A 22,741-nucleotide genomic window follows, 5' to 3' on the forward strand; every position below is an offset into this window, starting at 1 on the left:
ATGAAAAGAATGCAGAGTGGAATCAACATTGAGCTTTATGGCAGATTGGGAAAACAGCATTTAAAATTCACTGCCTGAACTGGCCAAGAACTGCAAAACATTACTGGGGTTTAAGAACAGTATATATAATTACATGGATTTTATATGATAGGAGCTGTGATAGTCAGGCATTCTGAACCTCATTCTTTTCCTTAACCACTGATTTGTTACCTGGACCTGAGAGAGCAAAGCATTCTCATTAATTTTCAAGCTATTTCAGCTTAATTCTGCCCCACTCTTACACACTGGCTACCCATTCTGACACTTTAAGGCCTTTTCGTTGTCATCTGTTGTACTACAGAAACTGCACATCAGAGCCAAGGCTTTTTCTTTCAGTAGACCTAAAATCAGGAACAGTCAACATCTTTGGAAAACATCCTTAACAGATTTAGCACCCCCCCCTGCTGGACAGACATTTTTATCTAGGTCTTCTTTCTCACATTGCCTAAACATCTTTGTCCTCACTGCTCATTACTTTCTTTTGTTTACTGTTTTGTTTTTCATTCAGTTTTGGCTGACCTTTTGGAGGTAGAAGATTCTAGAAGCAGTACAAGGAGTTCGAGTCAAATATATCTGTCTTTCTCTTATCATACATTTTCTAATGTTGCAGAGTAAACAGTTTGATATGTAATATGACTGGTTTTGTATCAGACTGGAACTATTTTACCTCTTCCTCTTGTGATATGCCTGAAGACTGTCTGCAGAAACCTAGTAATCAAATGAACGCGTGAATAAATAAATGAATAAATAAAGGATGTATCTAGAGGTTGGCATAGTGGTACAATGGTTAGCAATGCTGTGTCACAGTGCTTGGTTCTTCAGTTTTGCTTTTGGCTGTAATGCTTTCTGTGCAGAATCTACATGTCCTCCCTGTGTCTGCAAGGGTTTTTATTGGGTACTGGTTTTCTCCCACATTCCAAAGATGTGCTGAAATAAACTGGCTCTCCTCCAAACTGCCCATTGGTGCACATGCCTTATGTGAGCAAGAGAGGGGGAGAAAGAAAAGGAGTTTTGTGTGTGTGTGTGTGTGTGTGTGTGTGTGTGTGTGTGTGTGTGTGTGTGTGTGTGTGTGTGTGTATTTGTCTGTGTGACTGGCTGGTACCTTGTCTGTGATTAATTTTTCTGCTTTGCACCCACTGAGTGCCACACTCTGGATTCCCTGCCAGACTGCAGTGCATTACGATGATAAATTGATAATGGCTGAATGAATAAATAAATATAGCTTAGCCTATGGTCTGCTCTTAAACACAGGCAAATGCAGTTAGTAGGACACAATGGTCAGTAGAAATAGTTTGGTTATATCAGCAAGGACATGACAGAAGTAGTAAAGTTATATCAACTAGTGCAGGAAATGGATAAATCATTTAACCAACAATTTTTAGAGTAGCTCTGTTGCTAGACTCAATAGCAGCATTCCAGAAGGTGTACCTTGGATTCCTAATGGGGTAATGCTTATGGGATTCCCTCAGGGATATTGTGGAGATGCTGTATTTCTGGGAATAATGCTACTGGAATTTCATGTGTTTCTTATCTTTCTATTTCAGTGCCAGCTTTAACCATAGTGAGATGGGCCTCATTCTCTTGCCAACATTATTCTACATTAACTGAGGAAAAAATATTTTTAAATAACAGTGAGATTGAATGTTATGGTCCAGCCAGATAAAGATGCATCTTATTGTTATCTGAGGACAAACATATTGTTTGATCATACTCCAGGGAGCAGTCCTCTTTATTCTAATCAAAAAGTTTTGCTATGCATGAAAATAACCTTGTGCATGCTGACTTTTGAGTTGTTACTTGTTGAACATGTTTAAAAGTTACAAGAGCTGTGGTGTGATTATTTTATATAAGTAGATAGCAAATCCATTACAAGTGCAGTCAGTGAATCAAACATTACACCTAGAGAGAAAAAAATAATACATCAAATTAAAAAGTACATTTAGACAGTAGAAAATGTGAAGTTTTCAAAGTGATATATACTTATTATAAGTTCATAGGTTCATAGGTGTTTACTAGGCTAATGGCCACAAGGGCCTTTTTAAGCCTAACCATGCATCCCAAATCTCTGACAAATTCTGATACCCTTGATAAGTGTAAGCATTGGCCTGGAAGATGAACCATTTACTGGTTAACTGTGTCCATTAGAGATATAGGTGCCAAACCAGGGATGAGTTTCCGGTTTCCCATCCAATTGTCCAAGTTGCACTTGAATTGGGTTAGGGAGGAACTCTGCTTCACATGGATGGGGAGCCTGTTCCATAGACGGGGTAGGTAGTCTCTGGGATATATACCTATCTCTCCAGCAGGTCCTATTTATATCACAGGCAATGTTTAAGTCTTTAGAATGGGTAATTCTGGTACTGTTTGTTTTGTGGATATGCAGGAGGTCCAACAGAGTGGGCTCTGACATAGTGTTTCATGATCTATGCCAGGCATACATCTCTCCTCAAAAGCCTGTAGGATACAGAATACAGTGATAGGGTCTTGAGGCAGAATGTTGCGTTAATTATGTTATTGGCTACCTGATTACAGGTCCATAATTTCAAAAACAGGACATATGCTATATTTTAATTATGCATTTAGGATCTATATGCAACAATTACAAGGACTTTTATGTGTGTGTGTGTGTGTGTGTGTGTGTGTGTGTGTGTGTGTGTGTGTGTGTGTGTCTGAGTATTTGTGTGTGGGTGGGGGGTGTTGTGAGGTAGGGTAGGCACAGTGAAGTTCAGTACACAGTTTTGAAATCTACAGTGACAACAGTACTGATACATTGTTAGGAATGACCCAAGAACCTGTCTTTATTTTGCATTGCCTGATTAATCAGACAGTTTTAAACCTCTTATTTTATTTATGGTGATTAGTGGAGTCCAAGATACTGTATGTTTGCAGACAAGTTTGTATTTATTTTCCAGTTGTTTTTGTTGACTAATAAAGGACAGACAGCAGCAATGGATTATAATAGGGGTAATTTGTGTAGCAGGCAGAGTCCAGGTGGGTTCTAGGTTGGCCCATGGCTAGCAAAGAAAATCATTTTGTTTTGAAGGTTTTACTATGTATATGTTCAGCACTGCTAATTTGTTCAATTGCTTACCTATTTTTTTAACAAACTGGCAGGCAACCAGAATTGGGGGGGGGGGCAAGCTTTGCTCTGACTGTACACAGCTATCCATCATTTACTCAGATTAATTACTGACATTAAGGGCAGGTGTGCAATTGTGTGCATTTGTGTGAAATATATTGGAATAATAATTATTATTTTTAATATGCTGGCAGAAGCCAGACTTGGGGGGGGGTGCTGTGGAGGAAAGCAAACCATTCTCTTAAACTGTTCAGTTTAAATTCCTTTTAAATTCTGGGATGAGTGTGCATCTGCATGAAATAAATTGAAATATTTACTTTTTATATGCTGGCAGCCAACCAGATGGGAGTTCTACCAGCACTGTGGATGAAAACAACTTGCCCTCTTCATTTGCTCACTTTAAAGTCTGACATTTATGGCTATTGTGTATTTATGTGAAATAAATAGGAACATTTACTCTCTGGCCAATCTTTGTGCAAAAAAAAATTTTAAACTGTCCCTGGTTTTATGGAATGTACTTATCTTTGCCTAATACTTTGGTCTGCAACTTATTCTTTTGTTGTTTGCCTAGTTTACATCTATCTTTATGGGACTAGTATGTATTATATGAAATAAGCTGTCATATTTACTCTCTGGGAGCTGTTTTTGTGAAAGCAAATTGAAACTGTTCCTGACTTAACAGATCTGCCCTCTCCAAAGCAAAAAACACAGCATCAATGGGACTGGACGGTGTCCCGGGCTGCTTTTTACACGAGCTCCAAGAAGAACCGAACCCTCACTTAAAATCACTATTCAGTCTCAGCCTTACAACAGGATATGTACCCAAAGAATGGTGTACAGCAACAGTGGTCCCACTCCATAAAGGTGGTGCCACAACAGACCCCGGAAACTATCGCCCTATAAGCCTAACTAGCCTGGTCTGCAAAGCTATGGAGCGTATCATCATGGAACTCATAAACAAAGACATTGGGAACCTCCAAACACTGGATCCTACCCAATTCAGCTTTGTTAAGGGCAGATCTTGCTTCTTGATCTTGGTCGATTTCTTTGAAACAGTCACCAAGGCCATAGACGAAGGGAAGGTAGTCCACACAGCCTACCTTGAACTTGCAAAAGCCTTCGACACAATACCCCACTCGGGCATCATAAATAAGCTCACCAACTTAAATATCAACCCCTATGTCACAAGGTGGGTTGCAAACTGGCTTAGGGATAGAACCCACATGGTCAGAATTGCAGGTGCCATGTCAGACTATAAACCAGTTACAAGTGGCGTCCCACAAGGCTCAGTCCTGGGACCTCTCTTGTTTGGTATATATTTCTCTGAGGTACAGGTGCCACAATCAACTCACCGGCTGACACAAGCATCCTCCAAAAAGGTCTCACAGAGACGGATAACTGGTGCCAGAGCCATGGCCTAAAGCTAAATGCCAAAAAGTGCATAGTCATCCCCTTTGGGAAAAACAAAGTGCCCACAAATTACCACATAGGTGGTAATCCGTTAAGTACGGAAGAAGTAATTAGGGATTTGGGGACCCAAGTAGATTGAAATCTCTCCTTTGACAATCACATTGCCAAAGTGGTTAGAAAGACATTCTATATAGCCCACCTTATCACAAAGGGGTTCATATCTAGATCAAGAGAGGTCATTGTGCCCCTCTACTCATCACTCATCAGGCCCATAATTGAATACAATGCCCCATTTGGGATGTACCTTACCCGACACCTGCTACAACTAGAAAGACCCCAAAAGTACCTCACCAAGAGGATGAAGGGACTCAAACAGATGCCCTACGCAGTTAGGCTAAAGAAACTCCAGCTCTACTCAGTTGCTTACCGCTTACTCAGAGGCGACCTGTGCCTGACGTATAAAGCCATGTCCAACCCTGAATTAATGGACATGCTCCACCTCAAGAAATCCAAATCCATCAGAGCTACACGCTCCAGCGACTTAAACCTTAGCACAGAAATAAATAGAACATGCTGGAGGGACAGATTCATATCCCAGAGGCTCCCCTCACTCTGGAATAAAATCCCAATCCATGTTAGACAGAGCCCCTCAATGACCCTCTTCAAGAAGAACCTTGATGTTTGGATGGGAGATCGTAAATTTACCCCTGGGATCTCTTCTGTGTCACTGCTAGACAGAGGCATAGTAAACTAACCTTAAATGGGCTATCTTCTGTGACCTACTATACAGAGGCACAGTCAACTAATCTAAAAAGGGTGGTGAAAGCCAAACACACTCTGGCTAGGCTTGTAAATGCCCTAGGGCAGATAGCCTAGTATCAACCTATGAACCTATGTCCTTGACTTTGCCTTATATTTTGGTTTGTGCCTCATAAACTTTGTGTTATTTCAGGAAAATCATTGCGTATTATCACCACTAAATGGGGGAGTGGGGCTGGCTATGGATCAAAGCAATGTATCCTCTTGTTGTTTGCTCAGATTGTAATCTGGCATCACAGAACTAGTGTGCACTGGTAGGAAACAAGTTAGACTTTTTACCTTCGGGCACTGACTGTGTGAAACCAAGTTACAACTGTTCTTGATTTTGCAGAATGTTCCTGACTTTGGCTCATACGTTTGGTCTGTATGTCAAAAGAATTTATGGTTTTCTGTCAAATATTTGAGGATTATAGTAACGAAACTGGAGTGGGAGCTAGCTGTGGATGGGCTGTTCCTCTTCCCTTTTCTTCTCAGAGGTCAAAGCTACTCTTAAGGGTTCATGACTGACCAAGTTTGTAGATGACTGTTAACTTGGTGCCATCATAAACTCCCCAGAGGACACCAACATCCTCCAAGAGGGCATCTCACGAGCCCATGGCTGGTGTCACTGACATGGATTAAAGCTAAATGTCACGATATGTATAATAGTATCATTCAGCAAGCAAGAAGTCACTTTTAAATATGACAATGACAATACACTCCTGAAAAGTGATCCATTAGTGAGGGACCTGGGAACCTATGTAGACATGGAACTGTCTTTTGATCACCATGTATCCACTGTTTTCAGAAAGTCTTTTTTCACTGCAGACCTTATTACTAAGGGTATGGAATGATATCCATGTCCACAGATGTGATCATTCAACTGTATTCCATGCTCATCAGACTGATTATTGAGTATAATGCCCACTTTGTTATGTAGCTGTCCAAACATTTGACACAACTTGAATGCCCGCAACACTTTCTTATTAAGAAAGTCAAGGGTGACAGGTCTAAACCATAAAAACAATGTAGACCATCTCAAAGTCTTGTCATTTTTCTTGGTGTCATACAGATTACTCTGTTCAGGTACAAAGCCTCACCAGACCCTATCCTGTTAGACCAGCTGCACATTCATAAGTCCCATGGGGATATAAACACCTGTTCAAGCTATCTCAGTCTCTTTTCCAACATAAATAGAGCACATTATAGGAATATAAATGTATCACAGAGAATTCCACTTCTTTGGAATTATCTTTGTCTGCATATAAAGCAAAGTACGTCTCTTACTCTATTCAAACACAATCTGGATGAATGGATGGGTAGCCACAAGTTCACCCCTGTTTAAGACCCTTATCCCTCATGGATAGGGTCAACATGTAAATGCTCTGCTCATCTCTGGGTTATTTGTACTTAAAATATAATGTCTAGGCTTCTAAAATCATCACGTAACAGTTGCCTAGTAACTACCTATGGACCTATGAAAACAACTTACCCTCTTGTCATTAGTTCAGCTTACAGTCTAGCTTTACAGGACTAATGCACATTTGTATGAAATAAACATTATGTGAAACCAAACTGAAACTGACCATGATCTGGCAGAATGTCCATAATTTTGCCTCATTTTGATATGTTCTTCATATAGTTTGTGTTTTTCCTGATGATTGCTGAGGACTACAGTCATTAAATAATGACAAGCATCATATTCTTCAGAAAATGCATGTCAGTGCAAAGTTGTTATTGTAGTAACTTTGCATTATGAGCAGCATTTAAAATCTGTCCCTGATTTTTGTGCCTTTGTCCCTCATTATTAATATTTGGTTTTGTCCATGATTCTTATGTTCAGAGGTTGAGATGTATTATTTTGTATCAGTCAGATGAAGTGCACACAATGATGTGACTTTAACTGCTGGGTGTGTTCTGTTTGTGGATGTAAGTAACTTTACTTTCTTGTCACTCCCTAAATTAATAATCTGTCTTCGCAGGACTAATGTGCATTTGTGTGGAATAAGATGGAATACTTGTGGGCGCTCATTACTGTATATGTAAAAAAAAGTTGAAATAATATAGCTCACAACTGTCCCTGAGTTTCTTGAATCTCTCTGATTTTGTCTTGCATTTTTTGGTTTGTTCTTCAAAAAATTGTGGTTTTCTGACAACTCACAAGAGATTGCCGTCTCTAAATAATGACAAACATTTGAGTTCAGACTTCATGTTCTTTAGAAAATGCACACTAATGCAACAATGTTTATTTCAACAACTTCCTGAGTCTATAACAGCAATATTTAAAATCAGTCCCTGATTCTGGGCCTTTGTTTCTCATTTTTAGCTTTGTTTTCATTCTTGCTCTAAAATGTTGAGAGGTATATATTTTTAATACAGTCATATGAGTACAGAACAAAGTAGCTATAACTGCTAGGTGGGTGTGGGTTGTCTGTGGATGAAAGTAACATACCTTCTTGTAAGTTTGATTAGTTTAAACAGCATGACATTGCAGAACTAGTGTACATTTATGTGGAGTAAACTGGAATACTTAGACTACTATATATTTATGTGAAACAAACCTGAAATTCATTATTGTGTCAATAATTATTACCTTTATCACAATTAGACAACTGACATGTACACAGTCAAAAATAGGACTATGACTGCTGACTACAGGGGGGGCTGTCTGTGAATGAGAATGGCTTATCCCACTGCCATGATCAAGTTAAATGGTAATTAGTATGGCTTTCCAGGACTAGTGTGTATTTGTGTAAAGCAGGTTGGAATAATTTACTATGGCCATTTTTTTATCATAATCAGATATTTGAAGTATACATAGTCAAATGGTTGTAAATGATAGACATGGACATTGGTGAATTACAAAGACAGCAGTTTGAATGTTCTTAAATCAGGAAGATGAATCCAAAAGAAAATGTACATTTGTGCATGGTCCTCAAAAGGTATGTGTGAGATGGGAGGCTCATGGTCCAAAAACTGCCTAAACTGCCACCACTGAAAGAGAGGCACATGTGACTGTTTTGATTCTCAGATTCCAAGTTAGACTAAGATGACATATGCATTACCAAGTCAAATTAAAACACTGGTAGTGTTTCAATGATTGTGAGAGACTTGGCTAAAAATGGAAAATGTCCTTACTCTGTGAAGTGCTATGAAGCATTTAATGTGTAACTGTTTGTTTGTTTGTGTCTTTCGGCTTTTCCTGGTTAGGGGTCGCCACAGCGGAACTCCGGTCCGCTAATGATTGATAGTTGATTTTTACGTGCCGAGTTACCAGCCCTGACGCACAACCTTCAACGAAGGTACACCCATTCACGCATGTCTCCACGCAGAAGACACTCTAGCTGAGAATCGAACCGGATAGCGTCTTACTGTGAAGCGACAATGCTACTGCAGCACCACCACCGCGGATACTTAATGTGTAACTGTACAATCACAAAAATGAAAAAAAAAAGAATCCTGGTCTGACACATACCACTGATGAATACAGCACTTTCTCTAACTTTACAGAATCTTGATGTGAATGAGAATCTAACACATTTAAAACTTCTGCGCACAGCTGACAGGTATGCAATCTACTAAGTTACTACTTACCTAGGAAGTTGTTAAAGTGAGATATATATTTTAACTGAAATGCTTGCTTTTGAACATTTGTATTTTATTTGAGCAAATGATTATAGAATATTATGAATTATATATTTATTGGTCATATTGTGCTAGGAAATCAAGAGCTTCTCATAAACTGCAACAACCCTACCATTATTGAAAAAGCCTGAAGTATTTACATTTATTTGCACAGTGTTCCATAGAGTATGCTGAAATTCTAATATGTTTTAAATCAGATTCACAATATTTATTAGAAAACATTTGGATCTTGCATTATGAATAAAGAATACTTGATAACTTTGACAGAAATCTTTAAACATCCACTTTTGAAGTCAAAGACCACAAAGACAACTGTAATGAATTACATTGACATTAGATGGGCTGTACAGGATGCATATACACTGTTGTATCACAAGTTTTTTCTCCCTTATTCAAAGCATCATAGTCTTGAATATGTACTCCCAAATACTTCTCACTTAAAGTAGCACAAAGGCTAAGAGAAAATAGTCAGTCAAAAACACTCAGCAATTGTTGAGGCAAGAACTTTGGTAAGCTTCTTGTTCGAAAAAGAAAAACAGGGATGATGCATCTGATTGCAGGAACATTAAGGTAGAGTGCTTTGGTTAGCTTTCTCTACTGCTAAGTGCATTTGCTACCTCAAGGTCTCATTGTTAGTTGTGGTTCTTTATTTTTTTATCAAATATAGTCTGACATCTGCTGCATGGCTGGTTGGTGTGAATCACCTATTAGGTAATGTTGCTCTGCGTCATAGACACCTGATTTTATTCCTGTACCATTCCACCAGTTTCAGAGGATAGCTGCTTTGATGGTGAGTTTGTTTCCTTGTAGTGCAGAATGGATTTGTTATTCAGACTCCCTGTAAATAAGTAAAACAGTGTAGTAAACATCATGAGCTGCAAAAATTGCATAACGATATTTTATTCTGTTACATTATTGCGGAAACTCACTAAACTGCAATCTACTTATCAGTTGCAAAAAAAAATCTTACATTGTGTTGATTAGGATTTAATTTCTTGTATTATTAGACTCATAATGTGACCATTTTTGTAAATATACATTCAATTATGTCTGTTATTTTTAATTTTCAGTAATTGCTTCTTTTAAGGTCACTTTCACACTTGGCAGTCAAGATTTATTCTGCTAAACATATTACAATGATGTAGGTACATTGTTCTTATGATTGAAAACAGCAGGGAAAACAAATGAATTTTTGATAATTTGGTTAGTATAGTCTGGTTGCTTCTCTTCAAACAGGTAAATGTGTCTTTTGTATTAATATTTTAAATGGATTCACTTGCCTATTTTTTCACATTATTATTTTCAATTGTATTTTTAAAAATGAATAATGCAGTATTTGTTAAAAATAGTGCAATAATGCAGCAAAACTACTTGCTGTACAACACTCTGTCAGACATCCTCCTCCTTGGTTACTATGCTACCAACCCCCATAATGTCAAACTCTCTAAGCACCCATCCCCAACACTCACATACACCTCACCACACCTCCCATGCAAACCTTATCATTATATCATTACCAAGACTTACCCTAGATTTAATACTTATGTCCTCCCTTCAAGGCATATACAACACACAGACACTCAGTTGTCTTTCTACAGGTATAACCAAACTGAAGCACCTAATTTTGTACTCTCTAACAAAGATAAAACTCCAATCAGATATCCATCTCAATCCTGGGCCCATCCGTACCTCCCATATAACCTACCCATTACCCCCAAGCATCTGTTCCACCACATCCACCCAAAATCTCACAGACACCACTACTTATACAGCTTTACCTATTACCAGTAACTCTGACCTTCTCATTACATGCTTTAATCTCAGAAGCCTTTTAAACAAATTACCTGAATTCCATGTCAACCTTGCCTCCTATTCCCCAGAAATTGCAGTCATAACTGAAATCTGGTTAAAGCCCTACATCAAAGACTCTGAAATTACTACAAATGGTTACAATATTATAAGACAGGACAGGATAACAAACGTGGTGGGGGTGTAGCAATTATATTTAAAGAATCACTTAATCTAGAAAAACAAAACCGTTCCCCACCAGCCATCTCTCATGGTGAACTCCTTATCACTCGCCTCCAAATTAATCCTTACAAATCCATTAACATCATAGCCATCTACCTACCACCAGGCAACAACATGCACAACATAGAATCCCTCCCATCCTGGTCATCTTTTTCTCTATCCCAAGAAACCATCACTCTAGGTGATTTCAACCTAGAGTGGTTCTCCTGCTCCTCTGACTCCCCTACCTCATTTATAAACTTATACAACTTCACCCAAATTATTAAGTACCCCACCTGCATCGACAAGCACTCCAATAAAAAATCACTTCTAGACCAGTTTTAACCAACAAACCAAACCATGGGTACCAGGCAGGCTGTCTACCAGTCACGCTACGTGACCATGCCCCTATATTTCTAGTTAGGAAGAAAACACATACCCAAACCAGCATCTCATAAAAACACACTCATAGCAAAAAAATATTTCTCCTCTGACACCTTCAGTTTACTACTACAAAACTGTGATTGGTCCCCATTAAAAAACCTGCAACTAGACCTAGCTCTAGAACACTTCAATAACAAATTCATTGAAATATTAAATAATCTTGCCCCCTCAGAAAAATTCGGCAAAAAAAAAAAAATAACTGCTACCATGGCTTTTGTGGCTTTCTAAAGAAACAAAACAACTAATGAAACAAAGAGACAAGGCCTGGTCACTATATCACATGACCAAAAATAACAACGATCTCACCCTTTACAAACAACTTAGAAACCATGCTAAGAAATACATCATCAAGGATAAAAGAACCTATTTCCACACCTGCCAGCAAAAATATCAGGACAATCCATAAAAATTCTGGCAGAATATCAACCACCTCCTTAACCCTGGTAAAACCCCTACCCCTGCTCCCCTCACTACTAACTCCTCTGTGCCCTTAGCCTCACAATTCAATTCCCACTTCATCAACTCTATCACTTCTCTCCTAGACAACAAAACAATCCCACCACTCACTGTCCCCTCCCCTACTTCTAATGATGCAAACTCCTTCTCCTTTATTCCCATTCCAACTTCCTACATAAAAAACTCCTATGTAAATAAAAACCCTGCTGCTTAGCTGCCAACCAACTTCCAAATGAATACCTAAAACTAGCTGTCCCATCCATCACCTACCCCATATCATTACTAATAAACTGCTCTATCTCAGAACAATACATTCCCAAATTATGGAAAATCTCATATATCATTCCACTTCATAAGGGTGGCCCGTCTAGAGACATAACTAACAAACATTCCATCGCCATTCTATCCCCCCTTGCCAAAATTCTAGAAAAATGTATCCACCAGCAACTCATGAATCTCCTCACTACCAACAACCTACTCTCCAGCATCCAGCATGGCTTCAGGGCAAAACACAGTACTAACTCAGTCCTCACAACCTTTGCAGAGACCATTCACCACCTCAAAAATGAAGGACAACTAGTCTCAGCCAGTTTCTTACATATGTCAAAAGCTTTTGACACAGTGTCCCATCAGCTGCTCCTCAACAAACTTGCCACTCACAATCTCAGTATCACACCCCTAACATGGTTTCACAGTTATCTGTCCGACTGCCAACAGGCCACTAAATGGGCAAAGAGCCACTCCCCACTATTACCAGTTACCACGGGGTACCACAAGGCTCTATACTTGGGCCCCTCCTCTTCATAATATTTACCAACAACCTACATACTGCCACCCAACATGCCCAATATGCAGATGACTCCTCCATTATCTGCTCAGACAACTCCCCACAAGAACTCCCAACACAAGATGCAGTCATCATTCCAAGACATTGAAAAGTACCTCACCAGCCACCAACTCATTCTAAATCCAAATAAGACCAAGCTCATAATTTTCTCTAATAAATCTTCCAAACCCAGTAACCAATCCCTTTCCATACTATCTAACAATGGCACAAAAATCAAATCCACCAATCAGACCAAGCTGCTAGGGGTAACCATAGATGACTCACTAAAATTTGATAAACACATCTATCTGACCATCAGAAAATCCACAACTAGGGGTTCTATATAGGGTTAAACCTTACCTTACACAACAAGCTAGACTGGCCACTGCAAGATCCTACTTGCTATCCACCCTCCTATACTGCTCTAAGATCTTTACTAACCTATCAAAAATAGACCTAAATAAACTAGACTCCTGCTATAACAGAATAGCTAAGTTTGTCACCAACCATCCCCACAGAACACACCACTGCATCGCTCTCTGACAGCTCAACTGGCTAGAACTTCCCAACCTATTATTACTAAAACAACTTTCACTTGCCCATAAAATCATATCCAACCCTACTGATTGCCCAGCTCTATCAAACCTAGTCCAGCCAACCACAAACTGTAGACTCCTCAGGTCATCTTACAAACTACTGCTAAAAGTAACCCAATCTCAAACTATCATGGAGACTCCCTCTACTCCCATAAAATAGCCAAAGATTGGAACACCCTTCCTCAACTGATAACTAAAAAACCCAACCTGTCCACATTTAAAATTACCCTGAAAGACTATTTAAATGATAATTGGCTATGCCCCTGTATTGCTCCCAGCTAATATTCTTCCTATTTTTTCCCATTTATTTCACACGTTAGCCCAAATAGCGCTCATCTGAGATAGGGTTATCCCACTATCTGTCTTTTCTTTATTAATCTTTGCTCCTTCCGATGATCTAACTTGTAAAACTACATGACCAATTTTGGTCTTTCAGAAATGACTCACCTTGTAAAGCTATATGACTTATGTACCTCATATATATTGGAAAACCCCCCCAAAAAACAAAATAGTATTCCTGTATGCCTGAAACATGCATGTTCATATTGTATTCTGTTATTATATTTTGCTATAATATTTTTGTTAAGCTCATTTACATATTTTGTTAGCAATGTACTACTTAAGTTTACTGCTTGTACCTTAATATTGTTCTTTTTGTTGTGGAGTTTTTCTCCCTGGGTGTCCACTGAAAACATTTTTTTTTCAACCCAGTCAGGCACTACCCGGTTAACAAATGCAAATAAATAAATAAAAATTCATATGCATATAATACTGAAGGTTTCCTTAAGCATTTTTCATGCATTACAAGACACAGACATTTAATACAATTACATGTTCAATCCTCAGCTGATTTGTGGCCATGTCCTTGGAATGTCTCTGAAAAAGTCCGGTAGAACAATCCATTTATCCAGCAAAAGTCAAAACAAATAATGGACTTACCACTGAAACTATTACATTGCAATATGGCTGTATGAGTGCATACAATTTCAATATTTACATAAAAAAGAAATATATATATATATATCGGAGTATACTGATTTTTTAGTGTAGTCATGACTTACAGATGAAGAAAGGATTCAGTTTCCTGCTTGCAAATATTGTTGTTTTAAATAATAGTACATGGTCACTTTGCAGAGAAGCATTGTGCTTAATACCTGTCAGACAGATAGGCTGGTAAGGTAACCTATTTGAGGTATTACATATGTCTGAGTGTTCATCTCATTTTCTGAGAATAACTCAATGTTCTGGTAGCCATGGCATCACAGCACTCCTGCAAGCAGACAACTTAGCTTTGGTTATGAAAGGTGAAATGCAAATGATATATCAGTGGTCTTTTATAAATAAATATACCATGGTTGTTTTACTGACAAGGATCATACACTTGGTCTGTGAAACACCAAATGTCAAAAACACTTTTCATATTATGTCTAAAGGTCAATGTGCTCGAGTAAACAAGAAAATAAATAAGGATCTGAATACAAGGCTAATGATGCACCCCCTTAAAAAAATGTTAAGCGAGTTCTAGTATAAGGGATAAGATGCAAACTTTTGATTAAGGGCATTGGATGGATGGCGTACACAATGGAGTGAATAAACCAAAGAAACAGATGGGTAAGATATTCTAGTTTTCAAGCTAATTGTTGATCTGCTTAATTAATTAATTGTCTTTAGGTGTTCTTTCTGGCTCTTGTGGCATTCTTAGCATCAGCTGTATTCCAGGGCCTCTTCTCATCCTGGATGAGAGTATGTCTTACCCTCCTAGGCTGAGGACACTCTTTGTAGTGAGAAGCCATGAATAAGGCCCAGTCTGCTAAGCTGGTGGTGGTGATGGTGGGATGTTCATGATGTGACATCATCCCCATTGCTTGACTCACTCCAATTTTCTTTTCTTATATCCTTAGCCTCCACCCTGGTGGTCAGCTTGTATCATACATAAGTGGGAAGTGCTATGACAGACTGATGAATATCAAAGATTATGACCTGGTTTCTGATCATAACCAGCTTTGGGTTTGAGACCAGGATGCCAAGAAATTAAACTTAAGAGCAGAGCTCGAGACGTGCATCTTGGCATCCATGTCGAGGACACATAAAAAAGAGCTATGATCACTGACACTCTTCCATCCATACTTCTTTGGAGTGCATTGAGCTTTATCTTTACGTACTTCAGTTCTTAGAGACAAAAAAGTGTAAGAGTATGATGCATTTTTGGCTGTCAAAGCCATTTAAAGCTAGCGAAACACCTAGGACTGCCAAACAGACAAAGGGTCTCTCTGAAGAACACAGAGTTTTTATTTATGTGTAACAAAGGGAGCTATCTAACTGCTTTTAAAGATTACTTACCTTCTTCCACTGTTTCCTTGACAGCTGTCACTGTGCTGTTTGTTAGTTCCTTGTGTAAGACTCGATCTTAACAAAGGCTTAGTGTTGCTTAGGAAACTTTTGTTAAGCACGCTTTGGAGCTGTTAAGAGAGGGTCTCATGTAGGGATGTCTGAAAGGTGCTTAACTACCTTATCATTTTCCAATTGTGGAATTTCATGAATGCACGTTTGTATGCATGTGACAATGCTGGGAAGATTACAAAGTCCTACTTGGCAGAGTCTAGTATACGTTGTGTTCCTGTTGCCCACCCTAGGAAAAGCACAAATTGCTTGCTGCAGAACCTAGCATATGCTGTTGCATTATGCTTCTGGAGTTTATCCACCTGGCCTCCACAAGGTATCCCTTTTGCTGTGGGCCACGTCCTCCTTCAGGCTGCAAAACCAACTCTGACTGCTCACTCCCATTGCTCTGCCCATCTCCTTCAGCACCTGGGTCACTATTTAAACCTAAGCCATCTAGGCCATACTCAGTGCTTTATCACTTAACACTGTGGAGCATTTACAGACTTTAAATAGGCAGTAACACAAGACCATGAATTATACGTATTCACATTAGTGCATTTACATAACTTCAGTTAGTACAGCACAACAAATATACTGTTGCACTTGACAGTGCAACAGTATAGTAAGTATACATTATTATTTAAAATATGTGTATGCATTTTTGAGACAAATATGAATGCATCTCCTTTAAAATGGTCACAACTTTCAGGCCCTGCAGGGCTTATTGGTAAGATAGTGCACAGTATCTACACTCTCAGCTTATGCTATTCTGAGGAGCTCCCATAAAGACAAAACATGGTCATAGCTAATGGAGTCTAGCTTATTGGACTCCATACATTATTAAAGACATGCATGTCAGTTTACATTCATAACCTGATGATGTCTAAAAGGGACTGCAGATATATTTTTACTCTTTTAACCAGTAATATATCTTCACCATTACTCTCTAGCCATTTTATGCACCTTTACATCTAATAACTGGTAAGCCGCGGTGGTGCAGTGGTAGTATTGTCATCTCACAGCAAGAGGTTCCCCCGTTCGATTCTCAGCTGGAGCGCCTTCTGTGTGGAGTCTGCATGTCCTCCCTGCAGTCGAGTGGGATTCGAAAGACATGCATCAATGGGCGTGCCTTCGTTGAAGGTTGGGTGTCGGGCTGGCACCTCAACACCATAAAAATCAACTGCCAATCATTATCGGACCAGAGTTCTGCTGTGGCAACTCCTAACTGGGAAAAGCCGAAAGAAAAACAAAACAACATCTAATAACTGGTGTCAGTGGAATTCATTTTTCTTCACTCTTGCCTATTTCATTATTTTCTGCTCTGTTGTGTACTGATTATCTGTCTAACAGCTGAAGCTGTGTTGTTTTTTACTTGTTTACAAAGTGGAGTCAGCTGTGGCACATCATCAGACATGCAGCCATAAGGAGATTTTTGTTTTATGCCCTAAATAACCTGGGTTTGATAAGAGGCCGGGAGTTGAAGGAACTAGCCAGAATGAAGAGGAATGAAATGGCATTTCCTTCCTATGTACCTCTTCCTACTGTTGGGATGGGGGGGTTTCTTGGGTAAAGTACATTTCTGATTAATGCATTCCCAGCTGAAGACTAAGGACCAGCTGACAGCCATCCCCCTACAAGGGGAGGTAGGTCACTTCAGGGGTAAATCACATGCATAAACAAGTAGCATTCCCATGACAAAGTCATTACATGCACACCCTTGAGTGTTTTGCAAAGCATGCACTATCAGGTCCTATTCAGACCACAAAGCCAGCTCCAGCTCTATCTACTTCTTACTTTTCCACTGATTTATTTTAGTGTACAATGGTACATACTCTCCCAAACTCTTAGATTATTAACTACTCCCTTTTCAAACTCTTGTGCTCCCTTTTACTTCGCCTCTGGTTGTTATATTCTAGTGTAGCATTCTCTGTATTCTTCATGATGTTAATCCTGCCACCTTTTGCTCTGGAGAGCTATTCATTCTTCTTTCTTCTTGTCTAAGCATACCTTACCCTCGTACTGTGATCCTTTTGTGTAAATCATAGTTTGGGTGCAAACAGTGAAAATATATTCAAATGTCATCACTGCACATCCTACTGCAAAAGATGGCGATGTGCATTTACAGTATTGCTGAAATTATGAATCTTAAATGTTATGACGCATTTTTAAAGTAAGAGTTCATTTAAAATGCACCAAGCACATCTACTTCCCTGTCTTCAAATACTGCACATTACTTGTGTGATGGGGACTCTTGCACTTGTTGGCAAGAATCCTTAGCTTTGTTGGTTCTGTAGTTATGGAATGATTAAACCTCATTAGGCCAATTATTGAATATAATGCCCCTTTGGAATATATCTTTCCAGACACATACAACAACTGGAACATTCACAGAGATACCTACTAAAAGGATTCAAGGCCAAAACAACATGTTCTACATGGACTGACTCAAAGCCCTGTCACTATACTTGGTATCCTACAGACTGCTAAGAGGTGATTTGTGTCCAGCATACATGACATCCTCCGATCAAATACTGATGGATTTACTGCACATTGGCAAGTCAGATTACATCAGAAATACTTGATCTAGGGATTTAAACCTCTTCTGCAACATCAAAAGAATGGCTTGGAGGGACAGGTATATTTTGCAGAGGATATTCCCGCTCTGGAACAGATTCCCCATCCATGTAAAACAAAGTTCATCCCTGTCCATATTAAAGTGCACCTTGAATCTATGGATGGAAAACAGACAATTTACCCCAGAATTGCCCCCTGTACTACTAATGGACAGAGGCAGCTCCTAAATGCTTTATCCCATGCATGAGTCCCCTCAAATTATCTATGGTATGATCCCAATTATTCTCATTGGGGTAATATATAATTATCCTTCAACAAGGATTTTTATTTTTCATTTTATGTATTGGTTAATCAGATATGCCCACTAGGCACAAGTGCTTCTTTTTAGTTATAACCCATGAACACTGGCTGGTTAAGTGGCTTGCTTAGAGTCACAAGGTCTACAAGTGGAAACTCTAGGATTCAAAGATATAACTACAAGGTAAATATTATTAGCAACTCATTGCCCTAATGCTCTCTGCTAAACTGACTGATTAGTTTTGATTAGTACTCAGTGGTTTTCCCTGTAGTACACTTAAACTCATTGCTGGTGTCACTTGTTACTGTGTTGTATGCACACACACTTTATATATATATTTTTTTCCACTCCTGATTTTCAGTTTATATTGAGACAGATTAGGAAGGTAGACTTGGAGCTCTGTCTATGAGCAAAATAAAAACTGTATGAGAGCAAAGTATTTTCTCTATTTTCTCCCTGCAGGTACCCAATAATCATAGACCTTGAAGACGCTATCATGGGATAGAAACAGTCTGCGATGCCCTATCCACACACACATGCAGTGCAGGTCTCAGTCAGTGATGCAGTCCTTCATAAGAAGCCGGCTTTTTAAACTACTTCAGCCATTTTCTTTTCTTTTCTTTGTTTTTTTTTTTTTTAAACAAAGGATTACTGTACAAAAAAGACCAGTTGAACAGCTTGCACACTGGAAGTTAAGTAGCAATTTTGTTTTCATTTAGTCAGTCTTAGTCAATACCCATATGTCACTGCTAGGACACTCTGTTATCTATCCACTACACTTTTCTCTTTACACCTCTACTCTTACTTTATACATCAACTACTTACTCCTCCTGCTTTTCTTACATAACCTGTTATCCAATTTCCCATCTCTGTCTCTTTTCCTGCTACTATATTCCCTACTATGTTTAATCTTTGCTGTCTTTGTTGCTATACTCCCTAATGTGGCTAACTTGCTCAGACGTCAACTGTATAAAGCAAAAAATGCAACCCCTACTAACAATGTTCCCCTTTATGTAATGTCTCAACCTAAAACTGTAAAAGATGTGTTGAGTCTATGTAAATATGTTAAATCTTAAGCTTCAATGCTATGTTACTAGTCAGTGTTAAGTCTGGTACTATCTATGTAAATTTGAATGCTTCTGTATACACCTTATATTTTCCTTAAAATTTAACCGTGGAGCTTTTCTCCCCGGGCCTCTACTGAAAATGGACATGCATCCTGTCAACAAATGTAAAATAAATAAATAAAAATAAATATTTTATGATGTGGGTGAGTAATGCTTCAGTTGGACTTGTAGGCAAGACTTTTATATTAAATATATTGATTCTCATGACGCTCGGTAAAACTTTTCAGTATGAAAGGTTGTGATATAAAGGGATGTAGAGTTTTTTTTGTACCAGAGTATTAAATGGAAAAGTAGTAGTAATACATTCTGTATGTTGTTTAAATATTAGTGGTTAGATAATCTACAAGGTGTAATGATTAGTTTGACATCTGGATGAATTTTTTCATTATAAGTTTCAAATACTTTGGAAATTGTGATGAATGTTGAATGACAAATGAGGGCAATTTAAATGTATTTTACCAGGAGTGTATTTTTTAAATTGAGAATGTTAAGCAACCTTGGCTTGGTGAAATATTTAGCTTTATTTAATAGTTAATATTAAAGCTTTATTGTAATAATAATAATAATAATAATAATGATTATGGACACTGTCAAATTATTGCTGTATACTGTTCCGTTCATATAAACTGCAAAAGAATGCTGTTGCTGCGTTCTTTCAGTCAACAGGATTTGTGAACAATTAAAACAAGTATTGCCACTTTTGAGTGTATCAAGAATAAGCAGACAGACCCAGGCAAGGCTCTTCTCTCCAATGTAAAAACAGGTTTATTCACAGTACAAACTACACAAGCGCTTTCACAAACAGCTTCATCAGGTGCTTGCAGTTTGTGCTTATTCTTGCTACTTGGACTTTATGTGTATTTGGACACAGATACCTGGTTGTTGGAAGCACTTTTTGTTTGTTTTTACTTTTGATTGTATGTTGTGTTTATTATCTAAAGTATTTCATGTCAAATCCCGGGAAAGACATATCCTCTTGCCTACTTTGTTGATGGTAGTTCCTTTTTCTTTAAGATGAAATTCCATTTTTGCTTTGAATCACCAAGGAATAGGTGGTCTCTACACATGACCATGCATGTGATAGTGCCAAGTATTATTAATATTAATTTAAATATAGGATTGCTTCCTCCACCTTGGAAGCATTTTGTAAACAGTTCTGTTTGTTTACCATCTCTGTAACATATAGCTCAATTTCTTATGCATGAAAATGGGGGCATAAAAGTGCCAATAGAAATAAGTTTCGAGAAACAGCATGGAGATATAAGACTTATGCAGACTTATGGGAAGATTATTTAAACTGATTTCTGGAAAAATGGGCAGAACTCTCCTGTCAAGCACACTAATATATTTACTTATAATAGGCGAACAGTTTGTACCTTGGTCAGGCTGCAGGAAATTCATATTTTACAGAAACTGAACATCAGAAACTACTGAATGTTGAATATTCAGAAGCTTTTTTGCTAGCTGCCAGCATGGCAGGTGTAGAGCCCATATGTAGAGTGGTGATAGTTATGGGGCTCTTTTCTCTATGACAGTCTCATTAAGGGTGGCCTTGGAAGGAATGCTGCTGTAAACGTTTGGCTGCAAAGAATGCTTTTACTGTATTTGTGTTTCTTCCTACTTTATTACTTTATTTTGCTTTTGCCTCTTCTTAAAATTACTCAATTGTGTTTATTCTGCTGCATTTATTACTGCTTGGTAGTAGCCTGATTAAATTGTAACTGTTATTCTAAGCCTTTTGGTTTAAGCACTTGGGCTTCAGACCAATTGTTTTATATTAAGGAGGTTTGTGGTCTGCACTGTCATGGCAGGACAGGTAGCTTACATCCTTCTAAGTTGGGAGTTGCTGACTGAAGGCTCAGTGTCTGTTATTCTAAAAGTGTATTAGTTCTGGTTTACGGACTTGGCCTTCGGGCCAATTATTTTACATTAAGAAGGTGTGATCTGCACTCTTGTTGGAGGAGAGGGTAGATTCTGCCCTTCTGAGCTGGGAGTTTCTGGTTAAAGGCTTATAGTGCCTACTTATTTGAACTGTTTCTTTCTGAAATTGGTACGCCTTGTTTGCAGTAGCATAGACTAGATTCAGACCTGCTGAATCTAGCTTTGTTTGTATAACTTGAGCACTAATCCAGGCCATCTATTTTTGGAGAAGGTTCCCCTGCACCCTAGTGGCAGGAGTGTGCAATTAGAACTAGTCTGATTGATGACTGCTGGAACGGGGCTCAGTTTTTAGTTTTTTATTGGTTAATTGGTTAATTTGTTTGAATCAGTTTGCTCATTTGTTGCTGTTATATTAAAAAAATATACACTTTATGCATCGTCGCTTAGCTAGGGTTAAACTATTCCTGGCGCCATAAAGTCTACTCTTCAAATTTTCCCTTAGAACTAGCCAAGTTTTTTAGTTTTAGCCTCAAATCTGTTTCTTTGAGCTCAGCACTTGTTCAGAACTCATTGTAAGCACTAACTAAGCTACAAATTACTACAGCACTCAACTTTCCCCACTTGTCTAGAGGAAAACAGTTTTTAGTATTTAATAAATAAAAACCTATCCAGGCAGGCATGTCTAAGGGTCAGCTCCCAGCATTTTCTCCTGTCTACCTGATGAATCTGGGCATCTTGGGGCAATGCAGCAATTGCCTCATGTACACAGACAACCCTCTCCTCCTACCACCCAACACTACAACCTGTGAGAGATGCACTTATATAGCCAAACTGGAAGCAAAGCTCTCTTCACCCAAGACTGGACTAGACAGTCAAGAGGAGAAGGTAAACACTTGCACCACACCTCACTCATCACATAGTCCCTCAAAACCTACACCACCAAAACACACACATAGAAACATGAAACACACCTACATTCATGGAGGCTCTCAATAAAAATCTGCTCAAGCAATAGAGACCTCCAAAGCAGAAATGCAAGCAACCTCCACCCCCCAACACAACCCAAATGACACATAGCCCACAAACTCAGTGTGCCACTCAACCACAGCCCATAAGGCATAGCAATGTACCCAACACTCTAGTCATAGGTGACTCCATAGTCAGGCACACTGATGT

At 38.7% G+C, this 22,741-nt stretch overlaps 1 protein-coding gene across 1 annotated transcript in view; it reads right to left on the bottom strand.

Moving 5' to 3' along the window:
* Nucleotides 1–9,153: 9,153 nt before the first annotated feature.
* The window catches only part of SHISAL2B (shisa like 2B), a 984,986-nt gene continuing 971,398 nt past the window's right edge, over nt 9,154–22,741 (bottom strand). The window contains exon 3 of the mRNA XM_044063367.1: nt 9,154–9,809. Coding sequence (XP_043919302.1) covers nt 9,715–9,809 — 95 coding nt within the window. The 3' untranslated portion in view covers nt 9,154–9,714. The remainder of the gene's footprint in view (nt 9,810–22,741) is intronic.

This window comes from Protopterus annectens, chromosome 2.part1 (genome assembly GCF_019279795.1).
Source record: "Protopterus annectens isolate FY-2018-M chromosome 2.part1, PAN1.0, whole genome shotgun sequence".
NCBI lineage: Eukaryota > Metazoa > Chordata > Ceratodontiformes > Protopteridae > Protopterus > Protopterus annectens.